General features: G+C 46.4%; 1 protein-coding gene across 3 annotated transcripts in view; it reads left to right on the forward strand.

Moving 5' to 3' along the window:
- Window positions 1-15583, forward strand: part of FLVCR2 (FLVCR choline and putative heme transporter 2) — a 51407-nt gene that overhangs the window by 24681 nt on the left and 11143 nt on the right. For all 3 annotated transcript variants that reach the window (XM_072963458.1, XM_072963459.1, XM_006206090.4), the window contains exons 3-5: window positions 1573-1713; window positions 11197-11264; window positions 12479-12582. In XM_072963458.1, coding sequence (XP_072819559.1) covers window positions 1573-1713; window positions 11197-11264; window positions 12479-12582 — 313 coding nt within the window. The remainder of the gene's footprint in view (window positions 1-1572; window positions 1714-11196; window positions 11265-12478; window positions 12583-15583) is intronic.

Consider the following 15583-nt stretch of genomic DNA (forward strand, 5'->3'; position numbering starts at 1 on the left):
GTGATTTATCCATCTTTAAAGGTTAACCAGCTTTCTTCCTAATATCTGAAAGGTTTCATTCCTTCCTGCTGGCCTCACCTCCAGAGTCAAACAGTTTTATAATCATGTGCCTCATTCAGCTGTTCTCACTGTGTCTTTTCCTCCTTGGGGTCCGTACTGTGTCTCTCTCTCCTCTGGGTCGAAGCTGAAGAAGGGCTACCCAATGGTTTTCCAAAGCTCACGGGATCACAGATCTCTTGGATGGAGGGCTTGGTGTCCCTGGAAAGGTAGAGATGCTGTGGAGCTGTGGCTGAGAACAGGATAGAACAATCTTGGCCAGACTTGAAGTTTCAAGTTGTACTGGGCCCCATTCCAAATTCTTGTGTTTGTAGCAGATGAGGGCCTGGGTTTTTGCAGTTGAGATCCTGGAGGTAGGACAGTTCTACACTTTGGCATTTTACTGTTAAGCACAGATGATAGCTCACTGAGTAAAGAACTGAAAAGTCTTATCTGAATTGTGGTTGGTTGCCAAATCCTTGCACAAACAGCTGCTGTTGCAGAGATAAAAAAATAAAACCTTGCCTTGACTTCTTTCCCCTGATAGAAGGGGGGTGAACAGGCAAGACAATGGGTGAGAAGTTCCCAACGGTGGGAAGTTATCCAGGACTATTTCCGGAGAAGGAAGAAGCAGGGCTCTGAAGTCTGAGCTGGAGGGTTATCTGGGTGGGGGACCCTTTGATCTTCAAGGGAGTAAACCTCATTTCCAGAGCTTCCTCTAAAGGGAGACAATCTACTGACCTTTCTGGAGTGTTCTCATGGGGGCTGGGGGAGGCAGCATGGTGCTTACTTGGACCCTATTTGGGGGCCAGTTTAGCCAAACAATTGGTTCTACTGATCTGGCCCCCAGAGTACTGAACAGCCATCAGTGCAGTCAGATGGATTGTACCAGTTGTACTGAAAATAGAACACAAAGCAAATGGTTTTCTAAGTGCCCCTCCCCAGTCCTTCCTATGAGAGTGACCACTCCTGCAGGGGCCTGTGTTAATCCTCTGGTTTCTTTGTGAGGCAGATATCTGATTCAAACTTTGCAACTAGGAAGGGACTCAAGATCTTTCCAATAGAAGAAGACCCTTTCACTTATGCAGGGAGTGTTTATTGGCAGCCACATTCCTGGCTCTGTGCTAAGCATGGGCAACACCGACCCTTCCCCCTCGGGAGGAGCTCTGGTGCTGAGTTTGTAACTGGGCTCACTAATCCCAGAGCCTCAGCTCTCACTTCCCTCTATGCCCCAGCTACTATGGAATTTGTCAGTGCTCTGCCATACGTTAGTCACCAGTTTTTATACAACTCCTTGATCCTTGAACGCTGCCTGGGAGGCCCAATGATTGCAGCTGTCCAGAGGCCATTAAGAAAAATAATCAAAGCTCACAGAAAGTGAGATGCAGCTTCAAGAGAATGAATTGAAGAATTAATATTTCCTCTTGGAGTCTTAGTTCCTTCTCATTTGAGGGAGTCGGGTCTTATCCAGGTGTCAGCTCTGCAAGGGTGGGACCACAGGGATTTACAGTGATCTCTCTGTTCCTTTGCTTTCAGTATTCAAGGAGAAGCCGAAACATCCCCCCAGCAGGGCCCAGTCCCTGAGCTATGCCTTGGCGTCTCCTGATGTTTCGTACTTAAGTTCCATAGTCCGACTCTTCAAAAACCTCAACTTCGTGCTGCTGGTCATCACTTACGGTAAGATGCAGATGTGTCCAGGAGTGTACCGGAACTGGGAATGTGGGACAGAGACCTGCTATGTCTGTTTGTCTTACTGTGTCCAAATCCCACATGCATGTGTTTGTGTAGGGTCTACCAGTAAAGCCAGCTGTGACTCATGGCCTTTGCCTGGTCTGTAAAGTTTACCTAGAAAACCGTTCCTTCCCATGTCAGGTTGTCTGACAAAACGCCCACTGATCCTCTGAGTCTCATGTCAGTGTGACTGCTGTGAAGCAGTGTTAGGTGACCTTTCCTGTTTTATTGTGTGTTCCTGGTACATGTTCACACTTACCATTAAAAAAAAAAATCACTTCTAGGTCTGTCTTCCCATGAGACTCTGAGCTCCCAGAGAGTGGGGACTTATGTCCTTTATAGGTCCTCAGCAGTGGTCAGGCAGGAGTGGATACTCCCGCAGTTATTGAATGAGTGATTGAATGAATGAATGAATGAATGGTTGGATGTTTACATGAGTCTTGCCACCTGAACCACTCCTCAACCAGTCCTCCTTCATCTTATAACATTGCCCCTTTTTTACCTGAATGCAAGACAACTTCCCTCTTTCATTTCATTTTCCTGGCTTTCGGTAAGATAAATTTCAATATTTATGGGGGTGTATTGGGTTGCCTTTCCAGCATGGTATTGCTGCATTTTTGTTCTAAGCTTTCATGAGAATGTTGGACCAGACAGAGGTGAGGACAGAACCTCAGGCTCTGCATTAAAGAAGGTCTTTTCAGTTCCACCCAACTCTACTGCTGTCCAGCCTACACTGGACCACTTAACCCACAAGTTCATTTGATGAAGATCAGGATGAAGCCCTGGTGTATCATGCTCAGTAACCATAAGAAAAAAATAAGTAAGATTGGCTTGACATGATTTATTCTTAGTGAAACCCCAGCTGGCTATAACCTCAGGTTTTCCCCTAGGCTCCCAAACTGTGTGTTTTATTACAACAATAGCATTTACTATGTGCCACGACTTTTCATACATGATTTTATTTAACTCCTACCACACCTGTGTGAGGTAAGTACCATAATTTTCCCCAATTAACAGATGAGGAAAGAGAAACTCAGAGAGATTAGGTAAGTAGTTCAAGAACACACAGCTTTTAAGAGGCAGGGCCAGGGTTCAAAACAGGTTTGTCTAACTCCAAAGCCTCCACTCTTAATACCTGATTCATGATTGCTTACACTGCTTCCTTGAATTGTGCCAACATTTTATTTTAGGCTTATCAATGCCCTTACGTGAATAAAAGTGGTTATCTGCTAAGGCTTTAGATAAAAGGTGATATCCTCCACAGAGAGGCATGCCTGTTTCTCAGGCATGCGCACAAGCTAGGTGACCTCTCACCTGGAGTAGCCCCAGCTAACCACATTAGGCTTTAAGGTCTCTGGTCTGCATTTCTCCCTCTCTCCAGCTTCTTAGTTCTGAGTATGTCTCTGTATTCATCCCCAAAACAAAGTTTCTAATAGTTAGGATGTCCAGCTAAAGATGTCAGGAGCTGCTCTCTGTGGGAGGTATTCAAGTGTAGATGGAACCAACCACTTCGTGGGGATAGTGTGGCAAATATCAGGCTATAGATGGATAGTGAAACCTGCTGCCTTTTGGGTTCCCTTCCAGACTCAGGATTCCATGCGTCTATGAACTTTCACTTTTCCCTAGACTGAAACATCTTGAGTGCATTGATCTTTGAACACTTTAAACCTTATTGCAAATGGGTATTTGAAGCCTAACTTGGAATTCTAGGGTGGATGAGTGCTTAATAAATATTTTCTGTGAATGAGAATGGTGATGGTGGTGACAACAGGGCAAGGGTCTCATTCCAGAGGCTGTGGTCTCATTCAGTGCTGGAGGCTGTTGATGGCAAGGTCAGGTCACTGACCCATGAAAATGGAATAAGAACAAAATGTACCAGGGACAGTGCCGGTCCTGGTCTCTGAGAGCTCAGCTCTGGGTCATGCTGTGGACATAAAGCAACTCCTCCTCTTTTGTATGGCTAGTTGCTTTTATGGTCTTCAGTCTGGCAGAGTGGTGCTAATCTTACTGTGCATCTGGATAGCCCTCCTTACCTATTTGGTTAAGTGATAACACAGGAAGTGAGTAAGGTAATGCTGGAATGGTGGAGTTAGAACCTTAGATAATCTGTTCGTCCATGAAAACGAAAAGAACACTGGCAGACATTGTCAAAATGAATTATATCAGAATTCTTAACCAAAGGCTTGTAACAATCTAAGGGACATCTATTCAAGACAAATGGCTAAATCATGCTAAAACAGTGAGCTTTGTGTTTTAACTTGCCCTGTTCTGATCCCCTTCTTCCAGACTCTGTGGTAGCCTTGAAAACCAGCAGCCTCCCAGACACGGTAGCTTTGAAAACTAGCAGCCTCATAGCCACAGGACGGGGCCAAACAATTTTGGAGCTCTCGCAAAAGTTCCACTTAAGCCATGTGGCAGGGCCCTAGAAAGGCCCCATTCAGAGGACTTGCCTATATTTGACCTGACTCAACTTTTTCAGTGGGAAAACCGTATCCCCAGGGCATTTGATGAAAACAATCACTGTTTAACATCACAGCTGCCTGAGGTAGGAATACCTCAGTTGGGGTAAACGAGAGTCAGGCCAAAGATCTTGAAAGGAAAATCTAGAGAATGAGATGTCCTTGGGGCTTCAAAAACTCTGACATATTTTTCTAGGCATTCACATACACATACAGAGTTGAACTCATGCCCAGAAAAGACCTGAAAAAGCCATGAAGTGTCACCTCTGGCTGAACTTGAGGCTTTATGCAAGCAGGAATTGAAAGCTAAGGCAGAGTTGTCACCTGCCTGCTGGAACATTGCAGATGAGTCCCAACACACACATCGAGGTCTTCGGCAAAGGTGGGAGACTTACTGCCTTAAGGTATTCAAGGAAATCTCTGTCCAATCATTAGCTCACCACTAAGCTAATAGAGCAGAAACTTAAGTGGCTACACATGACAAAAAATACAAACTTCACAAAATGAGTCTAGGAAAGTCATTAAACAAACAGCAGCAATAGCAACAAATCCTGGGGAGAGAGGAGAATCTCGTTTCCAGAGCTGACGTGGTATTTATAATGTCCAGTTTCAACAAAGAAAATGTGAGACATGCAAAGAAACAGGACAGCAGGTCTCATATACAGAAACTAGTCCTGAGGAAGCCCAGATGTTGGACATAATAGACAAAGATTGTAATTCACCCTCTTAAAAATATATTCAAAGAACTGAAGGAAACCATCGTAAAGAACTACAGAAAAGTAGAGAATGTCTCTCCAAATAGAGGATATCAAGAAAGACAGAAATAAAAAAGAACCAAATAGAAATTCTGGAGTTGAATATGCAATAATTGAAACGGAAAACTCACTACAAGGCTCGACGTTAGATCTAAGCTGGCAGAAGAAGGAATCAGTGAACTTGAAGGTGGGTCAAATACAATGATCCTGTTTAAGGAACAGCAAGGAAAAAGAAGGAAGATAAAGAAGCAAAGCCTCAGAGCCATGTGGGAAACCATCAAGCATACCAATGTATCCACAACCCAGGTCCCAGAAGGTGGGGGGAGAGAGACAGGGTTGGGAGTAGACTGTCATTACATTGAGATGATACTGAAGTAGAAAAACAATTCGCTTCTGAGCGTCTGGAAGCAGTTGACTCTGTTGTGTGTAGGTAGAATTTATTCACATTTTTCTCAAAGGCCTGAGATGACCCCAGGGAGAGAGTTAAACTAATCTGTTGGTACATGTTTCGTTAGAGTCACAAGGAGCCTTATTTTCACGGTATAGCATTGGACTTGGTGATAGGGTTCTTTGCCAACAGGGAAATGATTCTCAGGTTTAATCACAGATTTGAAAAAAAAAATGTTACTGAGCCATTACTGTGTGCCAAGCACCATGTGAAGCGCGTTACATGCATTGTCTCACTTAATCTTCAAAAGGAACCCATGACATAGGTGCTTAACTGCTCCATTTTATACCTGAGGAAACTGAGGCTCTGATTTAGTTCCTTGCCCATACTTGGACAGCTAGCAAGTAACGGAGCTTAGATATAAACTTCTGTCTGTCTGATGCCAAAGCTCATCTTCCTAACCATTGCACCATTTTCCCTCCTTGTGCAGGAGCCTCCTGGAGACAGAGCCATGGGTCTGTTTTCAGCCCCCCTTGCCTGAGTGGCCTCTGGGTCTGTCTGGCGGTGGTGGGGTGGGAGAGTCCTTCCTCAGACTCAGTCTTCCAGACCAGTTGCCTGGGGCTTGCTTTCTTCTAAGAAGATGGTCTAGAGTTCTAGGTGTAGGAAGCAGGACCAGCCATGGTGATAAGGGGGTCTCAGCCTTAGCCTGTCTCTCTAAGGTTTACAAGTCATGGGAAGACAGTGTTTGGTATTCAGTCCACCTGAGGATTCCTGCTCTCCTCTCCCACTATCTTTGCTGCAAATTAAAAATACACACAAAACATAAACCCCACTACAGATTCAGCTAAATGCTTTGGAACCTCCCAGAATTCCCTCCAACCTCCCTGAAGTTTCAGGTTGAGCTTTGAAGAGGGAAATGGGCCACACTTTATATATACACATATAACCATAATATATACATACATTATCTAGTACACGTGATATTCATATTTTCCTCTGAATTGTGAACACTTAGAGCATGTGGTTAGAAACTGAGCAGTTGGTAGCGTTTCAGGGACGCATTTGCTGGATGTGGGGGGCATGTCGTGGAGTAAGAGCCTTGACTGCTGGACCAGTGAGTTCAGAGTTAGCATATAAGGAGCACGAGGTCTGAGTTTTATTGTCAGCTCTGCTACTTACTGCATGTACCACCTTCACCCATCCTGTGCTCATCCTTTCTCTCTCTAGTTACTTCAGAAGGGAGTAATAACATTTGCTTTCCATTGGAGTGCCCTGAATAGAAATGAGCATTTTAAAGTAATTATGAATCAAAATACTGCATGTATCCACATTGCTGTTGTGTTGGTAAACTTGCCCACTCTCTACTTTTTTTTTTTTTTTTGGTCTGAACTAGATTTTGCCGAGTAGGCAGAAGCTCTTGTGCAGTTGGTGGGATGTTCAATATTGTGCTGGTAGTGACCTTCCAAGTGCTTCTCCGAGCTGCTGAGTCAGCAGCTCGAGGTGCCGGAGACAGTAAAGGCTTTGGAGGAATTCCAGGGTTGCTGCCTCTTCCTTCTGGGCTCTGGCCACACTCTTAGAGATAGGTTTGAGGGTTAAAATAAGGGCCATCCAGCTAAACTGGAATTTCAGATACACAACAAATTCTTTTTTAGTATAAAAATGTCTCACGAAATATTTGGGGGCATATTTACGCTAAAAAAGTATTTGTTTATCTGAAATTCAGATTTCAGCGGGTGTGCTGTTTCTGTTTGTTTCCTAAATCTCGCTGCACAGTTCAGAGGGGAGGGGGCGCAGAGGTAGGGCATGCGCCTGATGTTGCTGAAATATCACAGGGACGAGAAACTGCCTCCTCCTCCAGTAAAATGCCCTCCCTCCTCCAGGTCTGCCAGAGCACGAAGACACAGGGCTGGACCAGATTCTTCTGCCAGGGCGAGCCTACCAGAGTCTGGGGAAGGGCAGGCTCTGTGCTGCGTATCAGCCCTAAAGGTGGGGTGGGGGGAAGTATGAACCTGTTATCTCCGGGCCTTGCTGTCCCATGGCTTCCTCTAATGTCTTTTCACCGATGGTTAACAACTGCCCTGCTAAAGGAGTTGTTGAAGGACTTCTCTTCTGGCGGGTGTCCTCATAAGGAACACTTTTCCAAGTCCCCCCCCCCCAGCCTCTCCCCCAGCTGTGCTTCTGAATAGTTTGTGCAGTGTCGGGCATCACCCTTCCTCGCGGCATTCAAGGGCTCTACAAGGGCCTCGGGAGGGGCTTTGTGCCCCCTCTGAGATCCTGGCTTAAGGGTGAATATAAAATCCTTCCAGGATTTCCTGGAGCTTTGCTGAGGTCAGGCTGGCCCTAAAACAAGCGTTTACTACAGGTTCAGGAAGGAATGAAAGGAAGTGAACACAGAGTAGCTGGAACCCAGAGACAGGACCTGGGATCGGTGCTTTCCAGTCGGCCTGATGGTAGAACCCCCTGCGGTGCTGGGAGCACGTGCGCCTAGTTTTCCCTCCCTCTCTTCTGGAAATTCACACTCAGACAGTCTGGGTCCTCAGGGCCTGGGAATCCGCTTTTAACAAGCATTCCAGGTGATTCTGGTTTGCAACAGGATTGAGAACCAGGGTCTTGAAGCCTCTTCCCGTCCCAGCTGCCTCCAGCTTGACCCCAGCATCTGAGAGCCTGGGCCTTGTCTTTGATCTTCCTTATTCCCAAGGCCATTTGTTCCCAAACTCCAGTGAGTTTAAGAAATGCGCGGGTTTTTTGTGGTGGTGGTGTTGCTAAGCGCAGATTTCTAGCCCCATTCCAGGAGAGTTGGTTTTAGTGGGTGCGGGTAGAGCCCAGGAATCTGCATTTTTAAGCTCTAAGTCCTTCTAATGCCAGTGGTCTCTGGACCACGGTTTGAAAAAATTGCTCTTAACAAGGAGAGAAGCACAGAGTGATGACGAGTCCCTTCCGCCTCCCTAAAGGCCAGCTCCTCAGTGACCTGCACTTCTCCTGGTGACTGATACCGGGAATGACCAGTCCTGTCCAGGGCGATCGCATTCCTCCCAGGAATATGGCCCTGACCTGGCCGGCTTACCTTGCTGGGGATAATCATGCCTGAATTCACAGTCACGTGCATTGCTGTAACAGGTTCTCGCACACAGGGCAGAGCACACACCTCATTCCTGCCCTTGAGCATGGATGCCGGACCCCTTGGTTTGGGCTGTGGAGTGGACTTGTGTGGTTTCGCCCTGTGGCGACCTTTGACAATATGGGGAATGACTGGTGCAAAAACCATACACAAGTTCCTAATTCCTCTAGGGTTGGACTGTAGCAAGAATGGGAAAGAATGTCAGCCTTCCAGGGTGAACCCTTCCTCATCTCCATCCCCACCTCCTCCCATCCCTGCCTCAGCCCTGATTCCGCCTCCTGCTGGCTGGGTGCAGGAGACAGGGGATGGCTATTAGTAAACCACTCTTGTCTAGCTGAGGGAGTGGGTCTCTAACCCAAGCACTGTCAGAATTACCTGGAAGGCTTGTTCAGATAAGACTGCCTGCCAGCCCCACTCCCAGTTTCAATAACCAGAGGTCTGGGGTGGAGTCAATAATTTGCATTTCTAACAAGCTCTCAGGTGGTGCTGGTCTGGAACTGATTTCCCTAAACCTTTGAGCCCCAGGAAGCTGTTCAGCTTCAGTAGCTCAGATCAGCATGCTCAGGACAGTTTCTCTCTGCCCTTCTCAGGGTCAGGAACATGCTGGTGTTTGAAGTGAGTTTTTTTTTTTTTTCCCCAGTCCTCTAGGATAATTTCTGTCTGGATTCTGCCTTCCTTATTCATCCCAGTTGGGCGCAATCCGAGAGCAGCCAGCCCATCTGAAGCTGAGCTTGATTCTGAGTGTGCCCTGCCCATCCCTCCCACTCCCGTCCTCCTCTCCCCAGCTCACCCTCTCCCAGCCCTGTTAGTCTAGGACCAGAGCCTGGGCATGGCTGAGGGGCAGGAAGAGGGGCTGGTTTCATCCTTCTCCTTGTCCACCCTCTCCCCATCCCCCTTTCCAGGAACGTGTCTCCTTGTGGGCTCTCTTGACTCAGGAATGGAATTTCCAAGTGGCTGGGTGTGCGGTATGAAGGTTAGTGGGGTGTGCTTGTTCAGTAAGGTGTTGCCAAGAGCCTCAGAGTCCTCCTGGGTTTGCTTGACCCCTGTGGCCCTGTACCTCTCAGGAGGTGGCATTGAGCCCAGCCTTGTTGTATCCCTGAGGTGACCTGCTGGGAGAGGCTGGGGCTTGACAGGGCCAGGACCAGAGCTGGGGAAGCTGTTGTGGGTCAGTTTTGTGAGGATGTGAAATAGAGTGATTAGGACGGAGGAGTCTGAAGCTCTGCAGTCTGGGTTAAAATGCAGCCCTGCCTCGTGCTACCCCATGTAACTGTGGGGATAGCAAACCCAACTTCCTCCCCCATTTTGCAGGAGAATTTGACCTTGGCTTAACTTTGTGTCTCATTCCTCTGGGAACCTCATAAAGGGAGTAAGTCAACTGCCTTTAGGCAACATTGCTTCTGATAAACACGACCTGTTGTGATAAAAATGACTGCAAGTGGACTGGGAGATCTTCTCACACCTGGTGGGAAGCTGTTCTTTGTGCTTCTCTGAGCACAGTGACTCTTCTCACTGGCCTGCCCTTTCTGGCGATGCTGCCAGCTATGATGTGGATGAGTTATAAGCAACAGTGGCTCCTGCAAGGGGTTAAGCCAGGGTGGGTGCCACACCTACCTTTCCCTGCACTGGGGCATGTGGGGAGAGAATAGATTCTGGATGGCTTGATGGACCGAGGTTCTGTGGACTGGTTCCACTGAGGAGGAACTCCCGAGGCTGCCCTGCCTGGGAACCGTGTCCTGTCTTACCCCCTCTAAGTGGACCTGATGCCAGGTGTATCAGTGGTAGTCATGTGAGCCTCAAAATTAGGTAAGATTGAAAAGATCCCTGGCGGACCTCACGGAGTGATCTCTGTATTTATTTTTAACTCTGCGTGCATTTTTCTCTTCTATAAAATGGGGATGATAATGTTACGTACTTCTCTAGGGTTGTTATGAGGATTGTAAGATGTTTAGAAAAGTGTCTAGAACATAGGTATGTGCTGCTACCATCATCACCATCATCCTCATCACCACCACCATCATCATCATCCCCATCACCACTGTTACTATGCAGGGAGGACAGGAAGCCCTTCTACTTTGCATCCATTTCAGTCTCGTCTTTGTTACTAGGTCACTGTATGGCTTTGGACAAATGGCCTCATTTTCTAATGACACAGATTCTTAAAGTATATTTTAGGTGCTTCATTTATGTGTTGGATGAATCAGTGAATTAGGAGAGTCAAATCAATGCTCTTTAGGATCCATTCTGGTTTCAAGTCTAAGATTTTTTGTGATACTGAGAAGAAAGCTGAAAGAAGGACAGGGAAAGAGGTGAGAAACCCCCTGCAGAAGGAATGGTGTCAGGGGTTTGGAGCATTCGGGAGATGGGACAGGTGATCAGGAGGAAGCGAAAGGTGTCCAGTAGTTCACTGACCCCTTAGGTCAGGCCAGCTTTTAAGAGGGATGTACGGTTTTGACCTGGGGAGAAATACTTTCTGGTGCCTGTGTTTCCAGGACAGGGCTGAAGGGATCAGAGGGCAATGATGTTTGGCTAAGAAGAGGTTAAAATGGTTTCTTTTGGTTGTTTTGGAGTATTTCTTCTTCTTGGAGGGCACCACTCCCAGTAGCAATGAGGATGAGGGTTTCTGACCTCCCTCACCGCTGCGGGGAGAAGTCAGCAGTGGCCCCAGCAGAAGAATGACCCTAATATTGTGTTTCTCCCTCCCTCCTTCAGGTCTGAATGCTGGTGCTTTTTATGCCTTGTCCACTCTGCTGAATCGCATGGTGATCTTGCACTACCCGGTAAGGGCGGTCCCTAAGCTTGCTGCGCCCGGAAAGAATGAGGTCTCTGAGTCTGTCTGGGCAGGAGCTGGGGTGTCAGTGGCTGACTCCTGGTTTCCTGAGATCTAGGCAGTGTGGTGTGGTATTCTGCTGTGGGATTTGGAGGGAGGCGGCCCTGGATCTCAGTCCCAGGGCTGGTGGTCCTCAGCTGTGTGATAAGCTGGTTAGCATCTGAGCTCTATTCTCTCTTCTACAAAAGAAGCCTAATTACTTATTGAAAGATTAATTTTAGAATTAGAAGGTAGATTAGAAGGTTTATGTTTGTAAAGAATATAACATAGTGCCTGGTGACACAGTAGGTAAACAAGTACACATATAAAATCACATATGAAATATTTAATTTGTGAAATGTGGGCAAGGTTTAATTTTAAAGTCTTAGTTGCTCAGCAAAAAGCATGTTTTAAATGTTTCCAGAACCAATAAGGGCTGGATACTGGGAATGGGACACTGAGTATCCTGGAGTTGAGAACCCAGGTCCACCTCTCTTTTTAAAGGTCAAGGATCTCATGTCTGTGGAAGTAGTGGGTCACCATGGCTGAATGTGCCAGTGTTGGAGTTTGACAGGTCTGAGTTCAAGCCCTGCCTGTGCACTTAATAAAGGCCTCATGGCCTTGGGCTAGTAGGTTAATCTCACCGTGCCTCAGTTTCTTCATCTGTAAAATGGGGAATGTTGATTCCTAGCCTTATGGTGGGGAATTAGGAGAATTAAATGAGATGATGATGAAAAATCTTCAGCATGGTGTCTGGCTCCTAAAAATGCTCAAAAATATATAACTATTATCTTTCTATCCCTTCAGCACTGAAAGCTCAAAAAATACCTGTGTTTGGATATGTGTATTTCAGTTTCCACATCTGTGAAATGATAATCATCATAAACTGAAGGGTGGCTATAAGGATTAAATTTTTATAGATCCATCTAAAAGTAGTTCTAAGGACAGAACTTGGTTCACCCCAGCACCCAGTATCAAGCACATACATACAGGGTCATATTATGTTGGGAGAAGCAATTATTCTAGGATTCTCTTCCCACTGGCAGCTTCTCACAGGCCATCTGGCCCTGATGCTTTCTGAGAATTGGCTCTAATGGAGCCCGAATTTCTTGCCTTTCCCCCTTGCCTCGGGAGACTTTGTTCTATCCAGTGTCCTGTCCCATCTTTGGGCTGTGGTTTTCGCAGGGGGAAGAAGTGAATGCTGGGAGAATCGGCCTGACCATCGTCATTGCAGGGATGCTTGGGGCTGTGATCTCAGGCATCTGGCTGGATAGGACCAAAACCTACAAGTAAGTGACTCTTCCTCTTGGATTGAGACTTGGCGACCCATGTTTGAAAATGACATGTTCATTAGCAACCTAGATCCAAAGATGTGGGTATGACAGCTAGGGGTCTAAGTGGTCAAGCAAGCAGTTCAAATACATCTTCTCTGAGGCTCAGTTTCCCCATTTATAAAATGAGGGAAAGAGTGCCTGCCCTGTGGGAATTGTAGGAAGATAGAGATAGAGGACCTGAGGCTTATCAGAGTAGTGTCCCCCGAGTAGCTTGTGGAAGGAGCAGAGGAAGGAGAAATGAAAATAAACGTGGAGAAGCATCAGCAGGTGGAAAGTGTGGAAACCCTGAAGAGTGGGGATGAGGAGGTGATTCCACTGCCCGTTCCCATGGCTTCCTCGTGGGCCCCGTGGGGTTAGCCAAGGTCTCTGTGCTTCCTCCAGTGCACACTGTACTGTCTTGTGGTTGCTTACACCTCGTTGGTAAATATTGTGGGATGCTTTGGGCCTGATTGCCCTGTGCATTTCTAAGAGCCACTGAGATTTTAGTGGATGCCAGGCTAATCCAGGACACCTACTAAAAATACAGATTCCTGAGCCCCACCCTCCTGCATACCAGTTCAGTAGGAGACTCTGCATTTGTAAAAAGCAACCCAGGTGCCTCAATTCAGTAGCCAGCCTGCAGCAAATGCTCTGGAGGACAGAGACCCAACTGTTGCGTCTTTCCTGTGTTCTGCATGCACTGGGTGCTCAATTAATGCTGGCCTGTAGGGCAGCTGCTGCCAGGCTTGTCCTGCCCTGGGGCAGAGCAACATTCCGGGTTGCTTTGTCAGCGCCTCCAAAGTTCCTAGTGTCTGGAGGCGACAGACAGTGGCAGACCTGTTTTCTGCCACACAAACCCGCTCTGTGAGGCTCTGGTCAGACCAGATCTCCCTCTGGCTGCCTTAGTCAGAGGCCAGCTGAGGCTGTCCCTGCGGGTGTGGCTGCCTGGCTGGACGAGACTTAATTACTGCTGGTGGAGCTGGGCTGCCGGCTTGTCTCTGCCATGTGTCAGTTGCTGACGTCGGCCAGACAGCAGGGCAGTAAGGACTGGCCACCCCAAACCAGGGATCAGCAGCGCCCCTTTTTCCAGGGCCTGCTATGTGGCAGGAGGAGGGAGGGGTTGTTAGCTGGGTGGGGACGTGGGCAGCCGGATGATTCAGATGAACTTGAAAATACAGTGAAAGGGCTGGGAGGTCACTGCAGAGTGTTGATGTCACCAGTTCCTAGTGTCACTGATGTCAGCATCCTGCAGTCAGCCTGGGACATTCTCCCTCTGATACTTCTTAGGGAGAGGAGGGCTAAGAGAGCTCTGTCGTCTGGTTAGTTTGGTGCCAGTTCTTTTCTCCCTGAGGCTCCCAGATGTGCCCCATTTGGTTTTGAGGCTGGCTATGGGAGGGTCAGGTCCCTTTATCTCTGGCTGGGACCACAGGTGGTTTTACTAGTCAGGCCAGTAGTTGAAGAAGCTAAATTTAAACAAATATGGCAAGCAATTAGCTTGTGGGATCAGCGAGAGTGACAGGTGTCCAGGAAACTGCGTTCTGTGGGTGGGAGGGACCAGATGAGGGGAGCAGGTGGAGGAAGGACGAACTCCTCTACCCTCAGCGGTGGCTTTGATGCACGAAGAGGGAACGGCGTCCTTTGGAGGCACGTGGCCTTTTCCAAAGATGCAGCCTCATAGCATGTTAGTATTCCTGTGTGCAGGCATAGAAAGAACATAGGTTTCAAATCCCAGCTCTGCATTTACTCACTGGTGACTCTGGTTAAGTTATTTAACCGGTCTGAGCCCTAGTCTCCTCATTTGTCAAATTAGGAATAGTTGTACATTTCTTTTCTTTTCTTTTGCCAGTTGCATTGAGCTATAATTGACATTTGGCACTATGTAAGTTTGAGGTACAATGATTTGATTCACATACATGATGAAATGATTGTCACAATAAATTAGTGAACATTTGTGACCATGTATAGATATAAAATTAAATAGAAAAAAATTTCATGATGAGAAATCTTAGGATTTACTCTCTTATCTTTCCTATATAGCACACAGCAGTGTTAATTATGTTCATCATGTTGTACATTGTATCTCTAGTGCTTATTTGTCTGATAACTGATGTTTGTGCCTTTGAACTACTTTCATCTGAGTCCCCTTTCCTCCCCACTACCTCCAATAACCACAAATCTGATCTCTTTTTCTATGAGTTTGCTTTTTTGTTTTAAGTATTATTGACCTACAACACTATGTTGGTTTCTTTACACAAAATAGTGATTCAATATTTCTATACATTTCAAAATGATCCCCAAGATAAGTCTAGTTACAATCTGTCACCATATCTAGTTACAATCTGTCACCATACAAAGACATTACATAGTTATTGACTATATTCCTTACACTGTACATTTCATACCTAAGACTCATTTATGTTGCAACCGCAAGTTTGTGCCTCTTAATCTCTCTCACCTGTTTCTTTCCTCCCCCAACCCCATCCACTCTGGCAACCACCTGTTCTCTCTATCTGTGCTTCTGTTTTGTTATGTTCGTTCACTTGTTTATAGTTTTTTAAGTTCCATGTATAGTATCATACGGTATTTGTCTTTCTCTGTCTGACCGTTTTCACTTAGCATAGTATCATCTTGGTCCATACATGTTGCAAATGGCAAGATTTCATTCTTTTATGGCTGAATAATATTCCATTGTGTATATGTGTGTGTATGTATATGTATATATATATATGTGTGTGTGTGTATCTATCTATATCTCCATCTATTTGTTTTCTTTATCTGTTCATCTATTGAGGGCACTTAGGTTGTTTCCATATCTTGGCTATTGTAAATAATGTTACAGTGAACCACGGGGTACATATATCTTTTCAAATTAGTATTTTCATTTTCTTTGGCTAAATGCCCAGGAGTGGAATGGCTGGATCATACAGTAGTTCTATTTTAAACTTTTTGAGGAATCTCCATACTGTTTTCCACAGTG

Source organism: Vicugna pacos, chromosome 6, assembly GCF_048564905.1.
Source record: "Vicugna pacos chromosome 6, VicPac4, whole genome shotgun sequence".
In the NCBI taxonomy this organism is placed as follows: domain Eukaryota; kingdom Metazoa; phylum Chordata; class Mammalia; order Artiodactyla; family Camelidae; genus Vicugna; species Vicugna pacos.